General features: G+C 49.9%; 1 protein-coding gene across 2 annotated transcripts in view; it reads left to right on the top strand.

The window, feature by feature from the left end:
- Positions 1–13,200, top strand: part of DIXDC1 (DIX domain containing 1) — a 41,404-nt gene extending 28,204 nt beyond the window's left edge. Inside the window, exons 7-20 of one of the 2 annotated variants that reach the window (XM_080366537.1) lie at positions 68–216; positions 3,365–3,454; positions 3,561–3,614; positions 4,553–4,603; positions 5,652–5,756; positions 6,287–6,340; positions 6,895–6,987; positions 7,088–7,159; positions 7,854–7,940; positions 8,109–8,270; positions 8,396–8,462; positions 9,995–10,103; positions 10,653–10,761; positions 11,649–13,200. In XM_080366537.1, the coding sequence (XP_080222663.1) occupies positions 68–216; positions 3,365–3,454; positions 3,561–3,614; positions 4,553–4,603; positions 5,652–5,756; positions 6,287–6,340; positions 6,895–6,987; positions 7,088–7,159; positions 7,854–7,940; positions 8,109–8,270; positions 8,396–8,462; positions 9,995–10,103; positions 10,653–10,761; positions 11,649–11,729 (1,283 nt within the window). In that variant the 3' untranslated portion in view covers positions 11,730–13,200. The other variant, XM_080366538.1, reaches the window with a different exon arrangement.
- The last annotated feature ends 1,892 nt before the right edge of the window (positions 13,201–15,092 follow it).

Raw genomic sequence — 15,092 nt, 5'->3', positions numbered from 1 at the left:
GTGTGGTGCAAGTCTTTTTTTGACTCCTCTGTCTGTCATGACCACATTCAGCTGCTCTCTCTTCCAGAAGAGACAGAACCTCATTTCCAACCTGAGTGGCAAGCAGGGAACCCTGGGTCATATTTGGAGAACTCATGGGAGGAGCAGCTTTTGGAACAACAGGACCATTTGGAAAAGGAGATGGAGGAAGCAAAGAAGATGATTTCAGGTTTGCAGGTAATAGATTTTCTTCTTAGCCAGCATCCCTTCCACGTGCTTATATTTTCCCACCAACTGCAGTTGGAAGACAGGTTATCTTGCAGCTGAGACACTGGCTGCAACTCTCAGGAGGGTTGAACAAGAGTCCTGGCCCAGTGAGGTCTCCTGGGGTGATTTGCAAGAAGTCAGTTGGTGTCTTGAGTCGCCTCTGTTAAATATGGACAGTGGCTCCTCCCTGACTCTCACCCCGTGGGCTGAGTCCTTTGAGAGGAGAGCTCCTCAGGAATGAGGAAGTATTTCTGATCTGTGTTGGGCTTCACTGCAGCCAGTGAAGACCTTCTCCAGCAACAGAATGCTCCTAACAAAGTACTCCGACATCTTCCTTTCCGGCAACGTTTAGGCTCTCTTGGCTCCTGCAGTTGTGATTTGGTGCTTGTCACCTTTTCCAGAACGGAGAATGCCCAAACTGTCCTTTTCCAACATCCCAGATGCAATTTAAAGACAGCTGGATCCAGCCACAGTCCTGCTTGGGTCAGGGTATGCCTGCCCCCCACCAGGGTAGCGTGTTTAAATCAAGAGAGTCCAGGGAAGGAGGAAAGGTGGCTGCAACTTCCCCAGCCCCAGTATTTTTACCAAGGTTTCAGGGAAAGGATCTGTGCAATTCAGACACAACCTTTTGTTTTTCTTAGCTCAGTTTTTTTCCAAAACTCGGTGTTGACATGATTTGAGCCTCTTAGGAGGGAGGGAGGGAGAGACAGGGGCGTGGAAAGAGCAAGGAAGATTATATTGCTATGAAAACTGAAGATCAGTGATACTCACTACTAGTAATTTAAGGGGACTGTGAGAGGGCAAAGGGCACGCTGAATGCACCTAAGAATGGAGCCACTGTAGAGAATCTAAAACAAAGTCCATGTTTAGAAGGTGATTTAGAAGAAGATTATGTCTGTGTTGTCTTTTGGTTGGAGTCCAGATCCTAGCTGGGTTCCTTGGCTTGGTTCCCTGTCCTGTGATGCTGTGCTAACTCCTGTATGTGGTGTCACCGTGCAAAGCGTGTATGTTACTGTGCAAAATGGTAAAGATGCAGCAGTGTTTTCCCACGTGCTGGGTCTGGGACTCCCCTTCACCAGGGCACTTAGCAGCCTGCAGATTTCGTTAGCAGCTTTAGAGAACAGAGCAGTGTTTCTGTGATTTGTGATCGGAAGTAATGCAGAGAGACAAGGAATGTCAGGAAATCAATCAGGATTCACAGAGCTGATCGGGGGTCACACAGGCTTGCATCAGTCTTTCTGTGAGCTAGGCTGAACTATAATATTTGGCACATTCTCTACACAACAATTTTTTTTGGTGGGACCTTTTCCTTGCTGCCCTGTTCCAGTCTCTCCCTGACCAAATGACCCTCAGCCCAATGTGTTTGACTCTGCATGGGGAGCAGAGCCCCTGATCCATATGGTAAAGACCCTGAACTCTCTCAGGAATATTCCTTTCTGTTTGTGCTGGGAACCATACTGGCTTTGAATTGTAAATATTTATGTGCCAGTAAACAAAGCAGAGATTGTGTGAGAAGCATAGGCAGCCGGACAGAGGGTGGGGAATGGGCGGGCGGGCACTTTCCCTGTGGATAATGGGCAGGAAACAAAAGACTTACAAAAAAAAAAAACCCAAACCCACACACAAAAAAAACCAAACCACCCAAAGCTTGGTTCACTGGTAAAATCGGTTGTATTATGTGCCCGCTGGGAGCCCGGACAGGCGGCACTGGAGAGACTGGCATGTCCTGTTCCTCCAGCCCTGGCCCCATGATTCAGGAGCCAGGGTGAGCAGCTGGCATTGCTTCCCCCTCATCCCCTGGGAGTAGAAAGCGGCAGCTGATGTTGCTAGCCAAGAAATTGGATTTGATTAATTGATTTTCCCCCTCTTGCTCAATATTTAAGAGCCTCCTGTTCATGAGAGTTTGATTGAAATATCAGAGGCCTAATGTACGTATACCCCATAAGATGCCAAAACCATGGCAGCTTTTGATGTTCCTGTGTGATTCCTGCTTGAGTGTCCAGCTGGGAGGACTTCGGGATGTGCTCAGAAAACAGTTTTCCAAAGAGTTTTTGCCTTAACTGAATACAGATTGCTGTTTGCTATTCATCAGCAGCTGCAGTTCCTTGGTGGAAGATTCTCTCAGCAGGTAGAACCCGACCTGTCAGTCTTGAGGTCTTTTGGGGCTGAACTGGAGTATTACTGCAGATGCGGTGTTATTTAATTTTTAGCCATGGAGTTCAAACAGAAATAAACTAAAAGCTAACTGAAAGAAAAAGGCATGACTCTTCCCAGTGTGTCCAGTTTTATGCAACATCCTGGCACGTACCAAGTGCCCCGAGTCCTGGAAGAGAAAGGTCAATGTGAAAACCACCAGCTGGAGCAAACCGCTGTGGTATGTCCTGGTGGAGATCTGGCCGAGCCCTGCTAGCCACACATCCTACAGCGAGCACTCTTCCCTCCTTCGGGCTGGATTCAGTCTACTGTGGGGATTCTGGCATCTTCCTGCAGACATCTGGGCTACCTTGGAGCTGCTGAAGGAGTTAATGTTGTGCTTCTAGTAGCCTTCCTAAAGCACAGGGCATAGCTGAAGATTTTCACTCTGTGGATGAGGGCTCTTCCCTCCCTTGGCCAACAGTTTGAAGTGTGTCTCAGTCTTGTTACGTGCAGAACAGAGTTAGGCTTCCCTGAACATCCTGGTTTTAAAGTCTTTTGTAGACATGTTGTTTGGAGAACAGCTTCTTTCAGCAGGGGACACTTCGGTCTCCCTCCAGAAGAGAAGCCTTGCAACATAAACCGGGTTCAGTCTCTGCTTTAGACTTCAAACCTGTCACTGCAATGAGGGCTACCCTTGGACTGAAGCCTGGGACAGACTTCAGTCCCTGAAAATCTGAGGAGTTGTCCTTGTTTGGTGTCTTTCTGCAGGGAAGAATATTGGCTGACAGATAATCTCTGGGAGAGCTTTTCCAGGAGATAAATCTTCCTGTTTATTCCTGAAAAATTCTACGTGTTTTTGAGGGGGATAAGTCAGCAGAAATGGAAAATGAAACTTTAGAAACTGTTAGCCAGGGCTGCAGCTAGCCTATTTTCCTTCAAAACCCCTGAAGAAGAGATTATTTTTTTTCCTTCATCTTCCTAGGCTTTATTGCTCAATGGGTCTTTGCCTGAGGATGAGCAGGAAGGGTCCTTTGAACTTTGTGAACGTGGAGCCTGCCCTGAAGAACAGCTGGTGAGCACATTGCTGTACCTACACTCCTCTGATCAAGCTGCCCTTTGCAGTGTTCTGCCACAAGCAGGTGTCTTGCACAATAGTAACCATGGTATTTTATGTTCAGATCATAATCCGAAGTCGCCTGGACCAGAGTGTGGAAGAAAATCAAGACCTAAAGGTTAGAGGGGCACAGATGAAGGGGAAAGAGAGGGTTTGGGTCAAGAGATCTTTGCAGACTCTGCTGTAGTTTAATTTTTTTTTTTTTTGGGGGGGGGGGGATGGAGGGGGTGGAGATGGGGATGGGGACAGGTACAGATACGGATGGGGTGGGGAGGTGGACAGCACAACTGAAGACATGGGGTTATGCTGTGTTAGGGCTCCAGCTGTGTTCCCATATTCTCCTGTTTGGGATCTCCACCCCTGCAGGAGTATGGTTATCTACTTCCCTGAGACCAGAATTCATTGACCTGGAGAGCACTTGGCTGGGAAGTGTTTATTGTATCCATATTGGCAGTTAATAAAAGTTTGTGGGATAGTACCAGAAAAATATATGCTGCCTCCCCACTTCGCCTCAAGCCAATACTGGTAAAGTCAGTTGCTGGTAAAAGAAATATCTTAAATGCTACTGGAATTCAAATAAGCCCTGAAATCGATTCTTCCTGTGTGCTGGAGAGATCCAGGTTTACTAGCTTCTCAAAACTTTATCCAGAACAGCTGTTAAGTTTCTAGCCATGTCTGAAAACAAGCTTTCAAGTAGGAAATAAATGCAGCTAAGAAGAACCTGCCCTGTCATGCCTGCCTTAGTTCAGCTTTCTGCTGATGCTGGCTCTGGGACCAGTTCCGATGCTGGGAGAGAAGTATTTGACATTGCCCTGAAGGACAGATCTGGGGGCACAGGCAATCTTTTTCTCTTGTGGCTTTAACAGAAGGGGCCTAGGGAGCTGCTCAACTGTCCTGTCGTGTTTGTAACTCATTAAAATGGCTCAGGGCCTGACGTGCTCTTTGATCACTGGGGAAAAAGCGGGATGTGCTTTCTTCTGAAGCAGGTGCCTGGGGGCTTGGGCTGATTCTGAAAGGGTGACAAGATGCTGTTTAATCAAACTGTTGCATTTACAGAAGGAGCTATTGAAATACAAACAAGAAGCTCGAAACCTACAGGGAATAAAGGTGAGTACAGGGGCACTTCATCAAATATAAATAGTAAAGCTTTAGTCAGCAGCAGCCGTTACACCTCGGAGGAATCTTGGGTTGTGGAGGCAGTTGTATTAGGGGACTCGGAGGTGGGTGTTCCTGTGGTCTGGGTCTGGGGACTGGCTGCAGTTAAGGCAGGCACAAGGAGTGAGGTCTCCCAGGTTCTGTTTCTGTCTGTAGGATTGTGGCCAGATGTCCCCACTTGTGTCTGTTTCTCCTAAACAAAATATGAGGCATAGGATGCCCGCTTGGTTCTCATGGCTCTTCCCTCCCCTCCTTGAGGTGCGCGCAGTAGGATTGCCCCAGCGAACTCAATCTTGGCAGCAGAGGAAGGAGCACGGGGGTATCCTTGTCCCCTTCAGCTGCAGCATTTTTCACAACTTTGGCTCGTGTTGGCTCAGTTTCTCCCTCTGGAGTTCTGAACACTAATCATCTACTCCTGAGCAGAACGTATTTTTAGAGCTGCCTGTCAGGCTCCGGTGAAGGAAGCAAACAGCAGTAGCTGGCCAAGGTGGAGCCCTCGGTTTCTGCGTAACACTGAGTGAAAGGTGCAGAATTAGTCCTGACTTCGGCCTCTTCAGAGAGGATTTCGTTGCACAATTAGGTCACACTGAGAGCTTAAGTTTCCTTGTGTCCTTGGCTGACGCTGGCCTCTTTCTGCCCTCTGGATGCTGCAGACACTAGCTGTCAGCCACCGAAGCGACCCCTCAAAGACACTGCTGTTTTCAGGCAAGTTGTCAGGCTGCTTCTGGAGCAGGAAGTTCAGGTAGAAGCACAGAAATCCCTCCGTCCCAGGTGGCTAAGATGTTGGCAGGGAAATCTCTCTTGGGTAAGAGAAAGGCAGAAGAGCTGAGAGCCCGTGGGGCAGATGTCTACATACCTCCGGCTCTCTTGGGCCCTTGGCAACCCTTCAGCCCTGTGAGTGGCCCCACTGTCTTATGGCTACTGGTCTGGGTCACTCGCTTCCCAGGGGAGGGTCTCTGCCTCTGTCTTGCACCTTGCTACAGATAACATATTTTCCTAGGATGCTTTACAGCAAAGGCTGGTTCAGCAGGATGCTTCAGTTCTTCAGCTAAAGCAGGAGCTGCTGAGAGCAAACATGGACAACGAGGAGCTGCACAACCAGAACGTGAGTCATTGTGCTGCTGAAGGTTAGATTATTTTGGAAGGAGGTTGGTGGCCCAGAGGGCTCCAGCAGCCACAGGGTGGGGTTGCTGGTTGCAGCATAGTTCTTGAGGTCATGGGATAGTGAACTACTAGTAAAGGTCTCTGCGTAGTGAAAACTGCACACAGGCTACTAGCAGCTGTGAGACTCGCTGGAGTTTCCTGTTCTTCGCTCCCGCTTCCTGTCCTCCAAGACCTTCAGCTGAAACAGGGAGCGGCTTCCCATGATGTTTTCAGCACAGTTGTGTTCTTCCTTCTTCTTTGCGCTCCCTGGGTCAGCAAGTGGCACTCTGACAGGTGGAGCGGCCATGCAGCGCCTCTGAAGAGAGAAGGGCAAGGAAGGAACCGTCCTGTCCAAAAGGCTGACATCCTTGAACACCAGCTCCCTTGAACTCTGCCGATATTTGGTCTCAGGTCACCCTTTAGCATGAGGGGCAAAGAGGTTGTCACTGATTCTCTAGGAATACCTCCCTCACATCTGTGTTATTTCTGCAGGTTGATCTTCAGAGGAAGGTTGAGGAGAGAAACCGGCTACTGGCAGAGTACAAAGTAATGGAACCTCTCTTCTCTGGAGGCTTTGCTGGGGGCAGCATCTGGTGGTTCTTCAGTTTGGCGAATGTGACTGCTGTCTCCCTGGCACTCAGTCACCTCTGGGATGTTTGTAACAAGATGGGAGGGGTCAGATGTTCTTTGAGTTCTGCCCACAGCTTTTTATAGTAGACCTTTTATTGTCATGGGGTTTATGTGGTGGCTTGCTGAGTATCTAACACTTGCGGAGAAGCCTACCAGGTGAGGTTGGGTCACCTGATTGTCCACTGATCCCTCAGGAATCTGTTTTCTCTGGGGTGGTGGTCTGGCCTCAGTAGTGGATATTTGCTGGGCAAGGGGACTCCAGGCAACAACCACCTGACCAACCTGTTTAAAAAAAAAAAACCAAAACTTTGTTGCTCAGTTCTAACATCTAGCTAGAAGTACACGCATTGTGTAAGTCAGCCTGTAGAGGAACGTGGTGCTGGCAGATGACGTAACCTTCCCTGCCGTGGGAAGATGATTGCGAGCCTTGCTCGCTGTTGTGTTGATTCTCTGTGATTTCTGTGTTGCAGAAAGAACTGTGCCAGAAGGACCGGCATTTACAGCAGCATCAGACCAAACTGGATGAAATGCTTAGGCAGCTTTCTGAGGCCAGCTACCAACAGGTATGGAGCTGGTGGGCTGCACTGGTGCCCTGAGAGCCTGCGCTCACCTTGGTGGCTCAGTTTGTGCTGAGACTTCTATTCCCCCCCCCCCCCCTCACAGGTGGATTTGGAGCGGGAGCTGGAGCACAAAGAGGCCCTGCTAGCTCACTGCATGAAGAGGGAAGCTGAAGAGGTATGGGAAGCCTTGGTTTACACATCAGACTGTTGGAGCAATGTTTCTGTCCAGCACCCTCTAGCTGCCCATCTCCAGAAATCATCCGCTTCGTCCCAGAGCGGCCCGGCTCTGCATTCCCGCTGTCGGTGCCCTAACCAAGGCAGCCAGACCCCACACAGCACCCAGCAGTGAGCACTCTGGCTTAGCCTCTTGTATCAGAATCCTAAGGGATGGAACGGTGAGGGGAGCACAGGAGTGAGAGAAGCCAAGGGTCTCTGGCTTCCAAGCTTCAGCTGCGACCCTGGCTAATGGTTAGACCAGGGCTTAGCGTTCTTACCTCCTCCTTTTCCTGTTGACCCTGGTACTGAGCACTTGGAACCGTCCTGGTGGAAAGAGCGCCAGCCTCGCTGCCTGTCTCTGCGCAGTGCTGCTCTGAACGCTGGTTGTGCTCACTAGAGCTTGCAGGGCCCTCTGGGGTGTAGCAGCAAAGCCCCTCTTTCTCCCCCTGCATGTGAGGAATCATGTTTGTGCTCTGACCTCGAGGACTGCCTGCACACTCCTTAGTGAGTGTTATTTACCTGGTAGAAGGTGGGAGTTACATCGCTGATGTGGAAGGTTTTACATGCCCTCTCGTGATTCTGAAGTGGACAGATTGGGATCTTTGGGGAGGTCCTAACACATCCCTAGTGGCACATGCATCTTCCCTGAACAGGTGATGGCTTACAGCGGTCACAGCGCTCAGAGCAACGGCTTCCTCCAGACAGCAGCCAAAGGAGCTGCTCCCACAGCCCACCGAGGGGTAAGTGCACCTAAGAGATATTTTCCCAGCCAGATGCAGATGGGGACTCCAGATATTCTGGCAGCTATTATCTTTTTAAAAGATAATCCCCCTTTCGAAGACTTGTGGCTTCAGATGGGAAAAAAGCAGCCTGGAGTTAGTCTGACTGACTCGTGGTCTCTTGGGCAGACAAATGACTTGCAGCTGGTTCGTGATGCCCTTCGCAGCCTCAGGAACAGTTTCAGTGGCCATGACCCACAGCACCACACCATTGACAGCCTGGAGCAGGGCATCTCCAGCCTGATGGAACGGCTGTACCGCATGGAAACACAGAAGAGGCAAGAGAGAAGGGTAAAGGCTTCCTAGGGCACTTAGCTCTTAACTTCTGCCCCTCACACACAACCCATGGCTAAGCAGCAATGAGAGCTCCAACTGGGCAGTGACACTGTGCTCACTCTTTTGGCTTTGCACCCTAGATACGGGGGAAATCACCGGCAAGCAGAGCAACAAACGAGTGTAGAGACTCCTGGCCTCCCAAATCCAGTAAGTGCCTTTCAACTCCTGCCCTCCCACTACCAAATTCATTGCAGGGGTTTCTCGGCCAGGGCGTAGCACCACCTTGGGAATCTGCCACCTCCAGCTTCTTACTCCCTTTACCAGAGCTCTCTCTCCTCCCTTTAGCTGTTTGCCGGGCAGATTAGACTTCACTGCAAGGGAAAGGGGGCAGAGGCAATCCATGGCTGCTTGCTTGTAAAGCATCATCACAGCGGGAGTCTGTCTGGGCCACCTGGGTAGTACTGCAGTATAAATAACTGTGACAAACAATTACCCCTGGGAGGAGTGGGAAATGTGAGGTTATTTCAGCTTTCCTGCTGCTTTGCACCATCTGGTGGACACCAACAACTGAACAGTTGCTTTTTTCCTTGTTCCCCCCTCAGTGTCTAGCTCCTTTCATATATATGCATAACAGCACGGCCCGGCTCCAGCTGCAGCAGCTCCACGTTTGCTTTTCATCACAAAGGCTGGTTTTTTTTTTTCCCAGTGTTGGTTGTAAACGTCACCTAGAAAGTCTGTGAGGTTGTAGGGGGCTGTAGGCAGTGGGGAAAGACAGAGGTCCCCACCTCAGCGGCATGGTAGTGTCCAGCAGCAGGGCAGCCTGGAGGTACAAGGTGTGGAGGAAGGGAGGAGAAGAACTCGGAAGCCTGGAGTGGGTTGTGGGGAGGATTTGCTGGGTTCTCCCTCCTCCCCCGTAAACTGCAGTTTTTAGAGCAGCCACAGTCATGTGTTCCTTGCGTGTAAACTGTACCTCTCCCTTTTCGCAGACTCCATCCCCCTCCACTGCAGCAGGAAAATTGAATTGTGCAGCCACAAGCGTAGGTGTGTAAAGAGCTCTAAGAGGTAGCTCCAAAGACTTGTTAAATTCGAAAGCCGTTGAGTGGGTGTCCATAGTGTTTTCTGCATGCTAGGAATATCAAAACTGTAGAGTCACTCAGTGTGAACCTTCCTCTGCTTCAGCTTTTGGCACAGCACATTGCAGGGAAGCAGGAAACAAAGCGATAGCCAGAGAGAGAGAAAAACACAAATGAGCAAAGAAAAATCCACGCACAAACACCCATCCTGGCCAACTAGAATGGGAAGATGGGGAGGAGACAGATAACCTTTTGCCTTGATGGTGATCAGCCACTTCATCCCGCTCTACCCATCTGCAAGTGAAGGCGAGCGATAACGTCGCTGGGCTAGTTAGTCATGGGCTCCTCCAGGAAGGTTTTCCTCCCGCTGCGGAGGTGGTGCGTAGAGTGTCTGTGGAGCAGAGGGTGGCAGCAAGCCCCTCTGTGGATGGGACAGAAATCCTGCTTCATGCTAACGCCACAGTCAGGTGGTGGCCCTACCTTAAAACGCAAAGTTTTCCAGGAAGCAGGGGAATACCTGGCCCTTCCCAGCAGGGATGATTTGCCACCCTCCTAAGAATCCCTCCCCATCACCACGTTCTCTGGCTGTGATGGCAGGTTTGCTGAGACCACCTGTCGTGGCAGGAGAAGGGTTGTTCCCCAGTGATCGTGCGCTTGTCTTTGCAGAACTGCCTCATTCTCACAGCACACCCGTGATGAGCACCAGTGCCTGCACCAAAGTGTTGTACTTCACTGACCGCTCCCTCACGCCTTTCATGGTCAACATACCAAAGAGGTGAGGTCTGGCTTGGCCTTGCTGACCCTGATGTACGAGGTGCTGGTTTCCCTTAAAGCATCAGTCTGACCTCTTCTGGGTACGGGCACAACTAGCACAGGTTCGCTGTGCAGGAATTCGGGCATTGGACTTCGTACCATTGTCTGGGGAAAATTGCCCAAAGCAGTCCCCTAGCTGATGCACTTGTTTTAGAGCCCCAAGAGATTATTTTTTTTTCCTGTATTGACTTCTGAGAGCAAGAGCAAGCAGCCAAGCAGTTCTATTGTGGCATGCGGTGCAGGATGCTCCTGCTAAAACAACGACGGTTATCAGTGCAAAAGGGAAGGTGAAGAAGGCTTTGTGAGGTGGTTCTTAATGAATCGGGAGGCAATTCGTCCTCTGAAGAGGACCTTGGGGTTGATGGGTGTCCCTGCAGGCGCACGCTTTTTGTGTCCCTGCAGCCAAGGTGCCACATGCCGAGCTAGACTGGTGCTGTGACCCTTGTAGTAGCACTTGAGCTAAGTCTGGTGACGGTGTACCGTGGGATAGTGCCAAGCTCTTCCCTTGCAGGTTAGGGGAAGTGACTCTGAAGGATTTTAAGGTAGCTATCGATCGTGAAGGAGCCCACCGGTACCACTTCAAAGCCCTGGATCCAGAGTTTGGCACTGTCAAGGAGGAGGTGAGTGTGGGATTTAGCTCTCGGCTGCTTTGGGTTCAGTGTTACCACGCAGCCCTGCAGACCGTGGTCACCTCTCTTCCAAACTGATGAAGTCTTTGAACTTGCGCCTGATCAGACTGTCTGTTTTCACAACTGCAGATTCAGCTTCTCTTGTAAAGTGCTAAAATGGGAAGTTTTCCTCCCCGGCTGGAGCAATTACATGAATGTGATCGAAATTGCCTGGGGATTGCAGAGCCCCTTGGGCAAAGAGCTGGCTGTTGGCAAAGGGCTGCTGTGACCCAGCATTGCTCAGGGGACCCTGGGCAAAGCCCAGGCTACGCTTCTGACCCTTCAGGTGGCATTATAAAACCTGTTGCAACGAGACACACTTTAGGCAAATGTGGTTTATTCAAAAAACATTCCGCTTTCTTTTAAAGGTTTTTCAGCGATAACTGTGTTTGTGGCACCTTTTCCTTTGTGTGCTGCGTTACAGCCCTGTTTGTGCCGGGGCTGGCGTTGGTGTGGGTTGGATTCGTTAAAGGTTATCGGGATAGTTCCTGCTTCACAAATTAAGACAAGTGCAAAGCGTCACCCTCTCTGGGAACAGCTGGCTGACTTAGGTAGCTGTTCTGCAGAAACAGCTGGAGTGTAGTCAGGATCAGAAAAGGCACGTTTCCTCTCAAAACAGTGCCAATAATCATCTTGACGGTTACTGGTTAAAGGGGCCTGATCTGTGTTTTACCTAAAGATTACTCAGACACGTGAATGATGGATGAGGTGCGTGTTCTCTGGGCTGTGTAGTGAAATCTGAGCAAGGAGCCGTGACTCACTGCCTGCCTCTCCTGCTCCTCACGCTGTAGCAGAGTGGTGTCCAGGCTCCAGACGTGACTGGACTCCCTTTTTTGTAGGTATTCCATGATGATGACATCATTCCTGGTTGGGAGGGGAAAATTGTGGCCTGGGTGGAAGAAGACCATGGGGAGAATTAATCAAGCTTTTAAGTCCTGTCACTATGGAAACCTGTAACTGGCTGCTGAGCTCAAAGAATGACCAAAAAAGCCTGCGTGCTGGAAGGAGTCCAATTCAAGCTGCCAAAACAGAGGGCTTCTCTGCAAACAATGGGTAATGCATGTTGCGTGCGTAGATGCTGGCATCTGACTTTACATGCCCAAACACAGACAGCGTTCCGAGACTGAAATGACAGGTCTGTGGGAAAGAAACACCTTGTTTTGTCCGGCCAGCTAAACCCTGAAGGCCTTAATGATGCGTTGCTCCCTCCCGCTGCATCTCCATTTCTGCGATGCGCTGCAGACTGTGATCTGGGCGTTCCAAGTTGGGTTTCTGGTACGCGGTATTCGGTACCCCTGCACTGATGGCAAAAACGTGAAGCTTTGCCTTCAGGGGTCAGAAGCCGCTGCTGCTAGATTGTGTGAGCGGAAGGTTTGACCAGCTTTGGGCCTGGACTTGCACGTGCTGCAGGAGCGAGAGTGAACTTTCTGGATGTTCCAGACTGACAGCATAGAAATCTGACGCGGGGAGGGAAGACAGTCTTCTGGAGGCTTTACACGTGGTCTAAAGCAAAGTTCACCAGCTTGGCAAAGCTCCCTTTCTCCCGGACTCAGGCTTCCATTTCCTAGCCCTGCTTTTCCCAGTTGCTCTCCAAAGCTGTACTCACTTCCGAGGCCCTCTGTGCTTGCTTTGTTGCCATGGGGACTGCGGGATCTCGGTGCTTGCTTGTTTGCTGAAGGACTTCATTTGCGAGGGGGCTAGAATCAGCTGCTTCCCTGAGGTATTTCCAACCCCTCTCCTCGTTGAGCCTCTTTCCCCACACTCCTGCTCTCTCTCAGCAAGGCAGACAGTTTGTCACCTCCCGTGCACAGGCATCGCTGTGTGCTGCTGTCCGCTCGTTGCCCAGGCCACCGAACACTTATCCACACCGGTAGGATAAACCCCATCAGTTCCACGGTGTGCCTGAAGGATCAGGAAACAAACGACTGCTTGGGAAAGAACAAGCCCTAAAATCCATGGGGGTGCGTTTCTCTTCTTGGTTTGGTTTTTTTTGTTTGTTTGTTTGTTTGCTTGCTTCTGCATTGCCTGTCTCGGCCCTTCTGCTGCCAGTCGGCTGTACTTCCAGAGCGCGGGCTGTGGTGTGCAGCAGGCACCGTTGACCTAGAAGGTCAAATGGCAAGTCAAGGCTCTGCTCGTTCTTGGTACCTGTGGCCCTTCCGTGGGCTACCTGTGGCCCTTCCGTGGGCTACCTGTGTGTCTGTGCTGTGCATGAGGCTGGGAGAGGGTGAACATGGTTTTACTGTTTTATATTGACATGTCCTTTTGTAAACATGTTCCTGTTCTTGGAATTATTTTGTACCAGTTTACATTTGTCTGAGGACTGTGGATATTTTTATACTAGTGCAAGTGCTTTCTGTATATTTCTGCACGCATTATACTGTGTTTCACTCATTTTCTAGTGGATGCTGACATGTTTTGTATCGTCTCCTGTTAACACAACACTGGGCTCATAACTTTTACTATGGAAATCCAACTAGTTCCTACCAGGTTTTATGTTTTTGCCAGCTTTAATAGGCAGCAACAATACTATTCATTTTCTCCCTGCTTCACTGTCCAGGAAGTAGGTCAAGGCTTTTCTGTGGCTCTGTGCCACATTGGCACGACACAACACGCCTCCCGTTCTGGACAATTTATGGTGACTTTGTCCCTGCAGGCAGCAGTAGGGAAGTTCATCAATGAACAAGGTCATCAGTGGGCTGCAGAGGGGGGAGTACGCTGCTTTTGGAAAAGAAACTCTTCCTCCCTGGAAAGTTTCTCTGCATGATCTCTAGTGGGTTGGTAAAGAGAGCATGGGGTTGTTACACAAAAGCAATTCGTATTTGAATTGCTAATTTTTCTCAAGTGTTTCTTTCTTTGGGTTTTACTCATCAGTTTTATTCCAGCAAGAGCCATGCACCCAGGCTAGAATTCTATGGAGAAAATGAAGACAGTTTTCATGGTCTGTGGTTGCCAGTTCCTCGTCCCTCTCAAAGACGAGCAGTTTGGGTTTGGAGCGCTGAAGGCCCAGGAGGCTGTTCGTGTGATCAGAGGTTCTCACGGATGAGCCTTCAGTCCAGCCTTGCCCGTAGCCATCCAGTGTTCTCACGAAGAAATCAGTTGTTAGCTGTTAGAGGAGAGGGCCCGTTGTCCTTAGATCAGTTCAGGTCACTAACGATGGTCACATGTAATAGCTTACTGCCACCAGAGCACCAGGGACAGCCCTGTAAGGAAACACACGCTCTCCAGAGTGGCAACGGGCGGTACTCCAGGAGGACTGGACAGAAGGCTCGCTCCCCAGGGCTGGCGGGCACAGACCTTTCACCCGTGCTAACGTCACGTGTAAGCTAGGACAAAACATGTCCCCCGAGACAGAGCTGATGGCAGCGCTCCGTTCTTGGGTTCCTCTGGGCTGCTCCCCTCTGTGACAGGGACGCTGGAATCGCTGTCACCGAAGCTGAAGCGCTGCTGCTCAGGTAAGCTGTGTCCATGCTCGCTTTGGGTTCAGCTTTATTTCTCTGTCAACGCTGCAGCCACCTTCAGACTTCTTACCTTTGCGTGATGGACAGAAAGGGGCCGGCAGGAGGTAAGGAATATTGGGCACGGGGGTAAGAGGTATCAGGTGGGAAAACCATTGGCCAGATGTTTCTCTCTGATAAGAGAAGTGTCAAGAAAACAAATGAGAAGAAAGGTGACCAGCCCCCAGAAGCTGAAAAGCCCAAGATAAAAGTGAAGAAGGAATATGTGTATGAGTTCAGGGACAAGTTATCTGGACTGTATGAAAAGTTTATTTGTGCAAAGGTTGTGATGATTTTTAAATACATAAGGTATGAAATGTTAAGAAGGAAAAGAAAAAAAAAAGGGAAAAAAGGGCGGGACTTGGTTAATAAAGGAATGAAGAGAGGTTAAGTAACATTGATAATATACAGCTGTGGGCTGGCTTCAGGGGTGGTGGGTTGGCTGATGTGCAGCTGGCTCGTTTTGAGAGTGCTGCGACAGAGAAGTGGCTTTTAAACCAGTTTGGCACAGCTGTAACGCTGAATTCAGTGGATTTATTGTGGAGACGTGCTCTTCGTATCATACCCGGGACTTGTGTTTTTTCACGGTTTTGAACCTGTTTATTTCCGTCCAACCTTCCTATTCCTATACCTGTACCTTGCTCATGTAACGTACATGCTATATGTAAAAATTATATTTTCACAGAAACTCTGATGTTTGCGTTCATCATTTAGAAAGGACGGGTATTCTACACCCTCCAGGGAAGCGAAGCTTTACCTGTACGCCTCAAGCAGGCAAACCAGGCTGGG

Source organism: Falco punctatus (genome assembly GCF_963210335.1).
Source record: "Falco punctatus genome assembly, chromosome: 16".
Taxonomy (NCBI): Eukaryota; Metazoa; Chordata; class Aves; order Falconiformes; family Falconidae; genus Falco; species Falco punctatus.
Note: the sequence above shows the minus strand (reverse complement) of the source record. Positions and strands in the feature narration are given on the sequence as shown.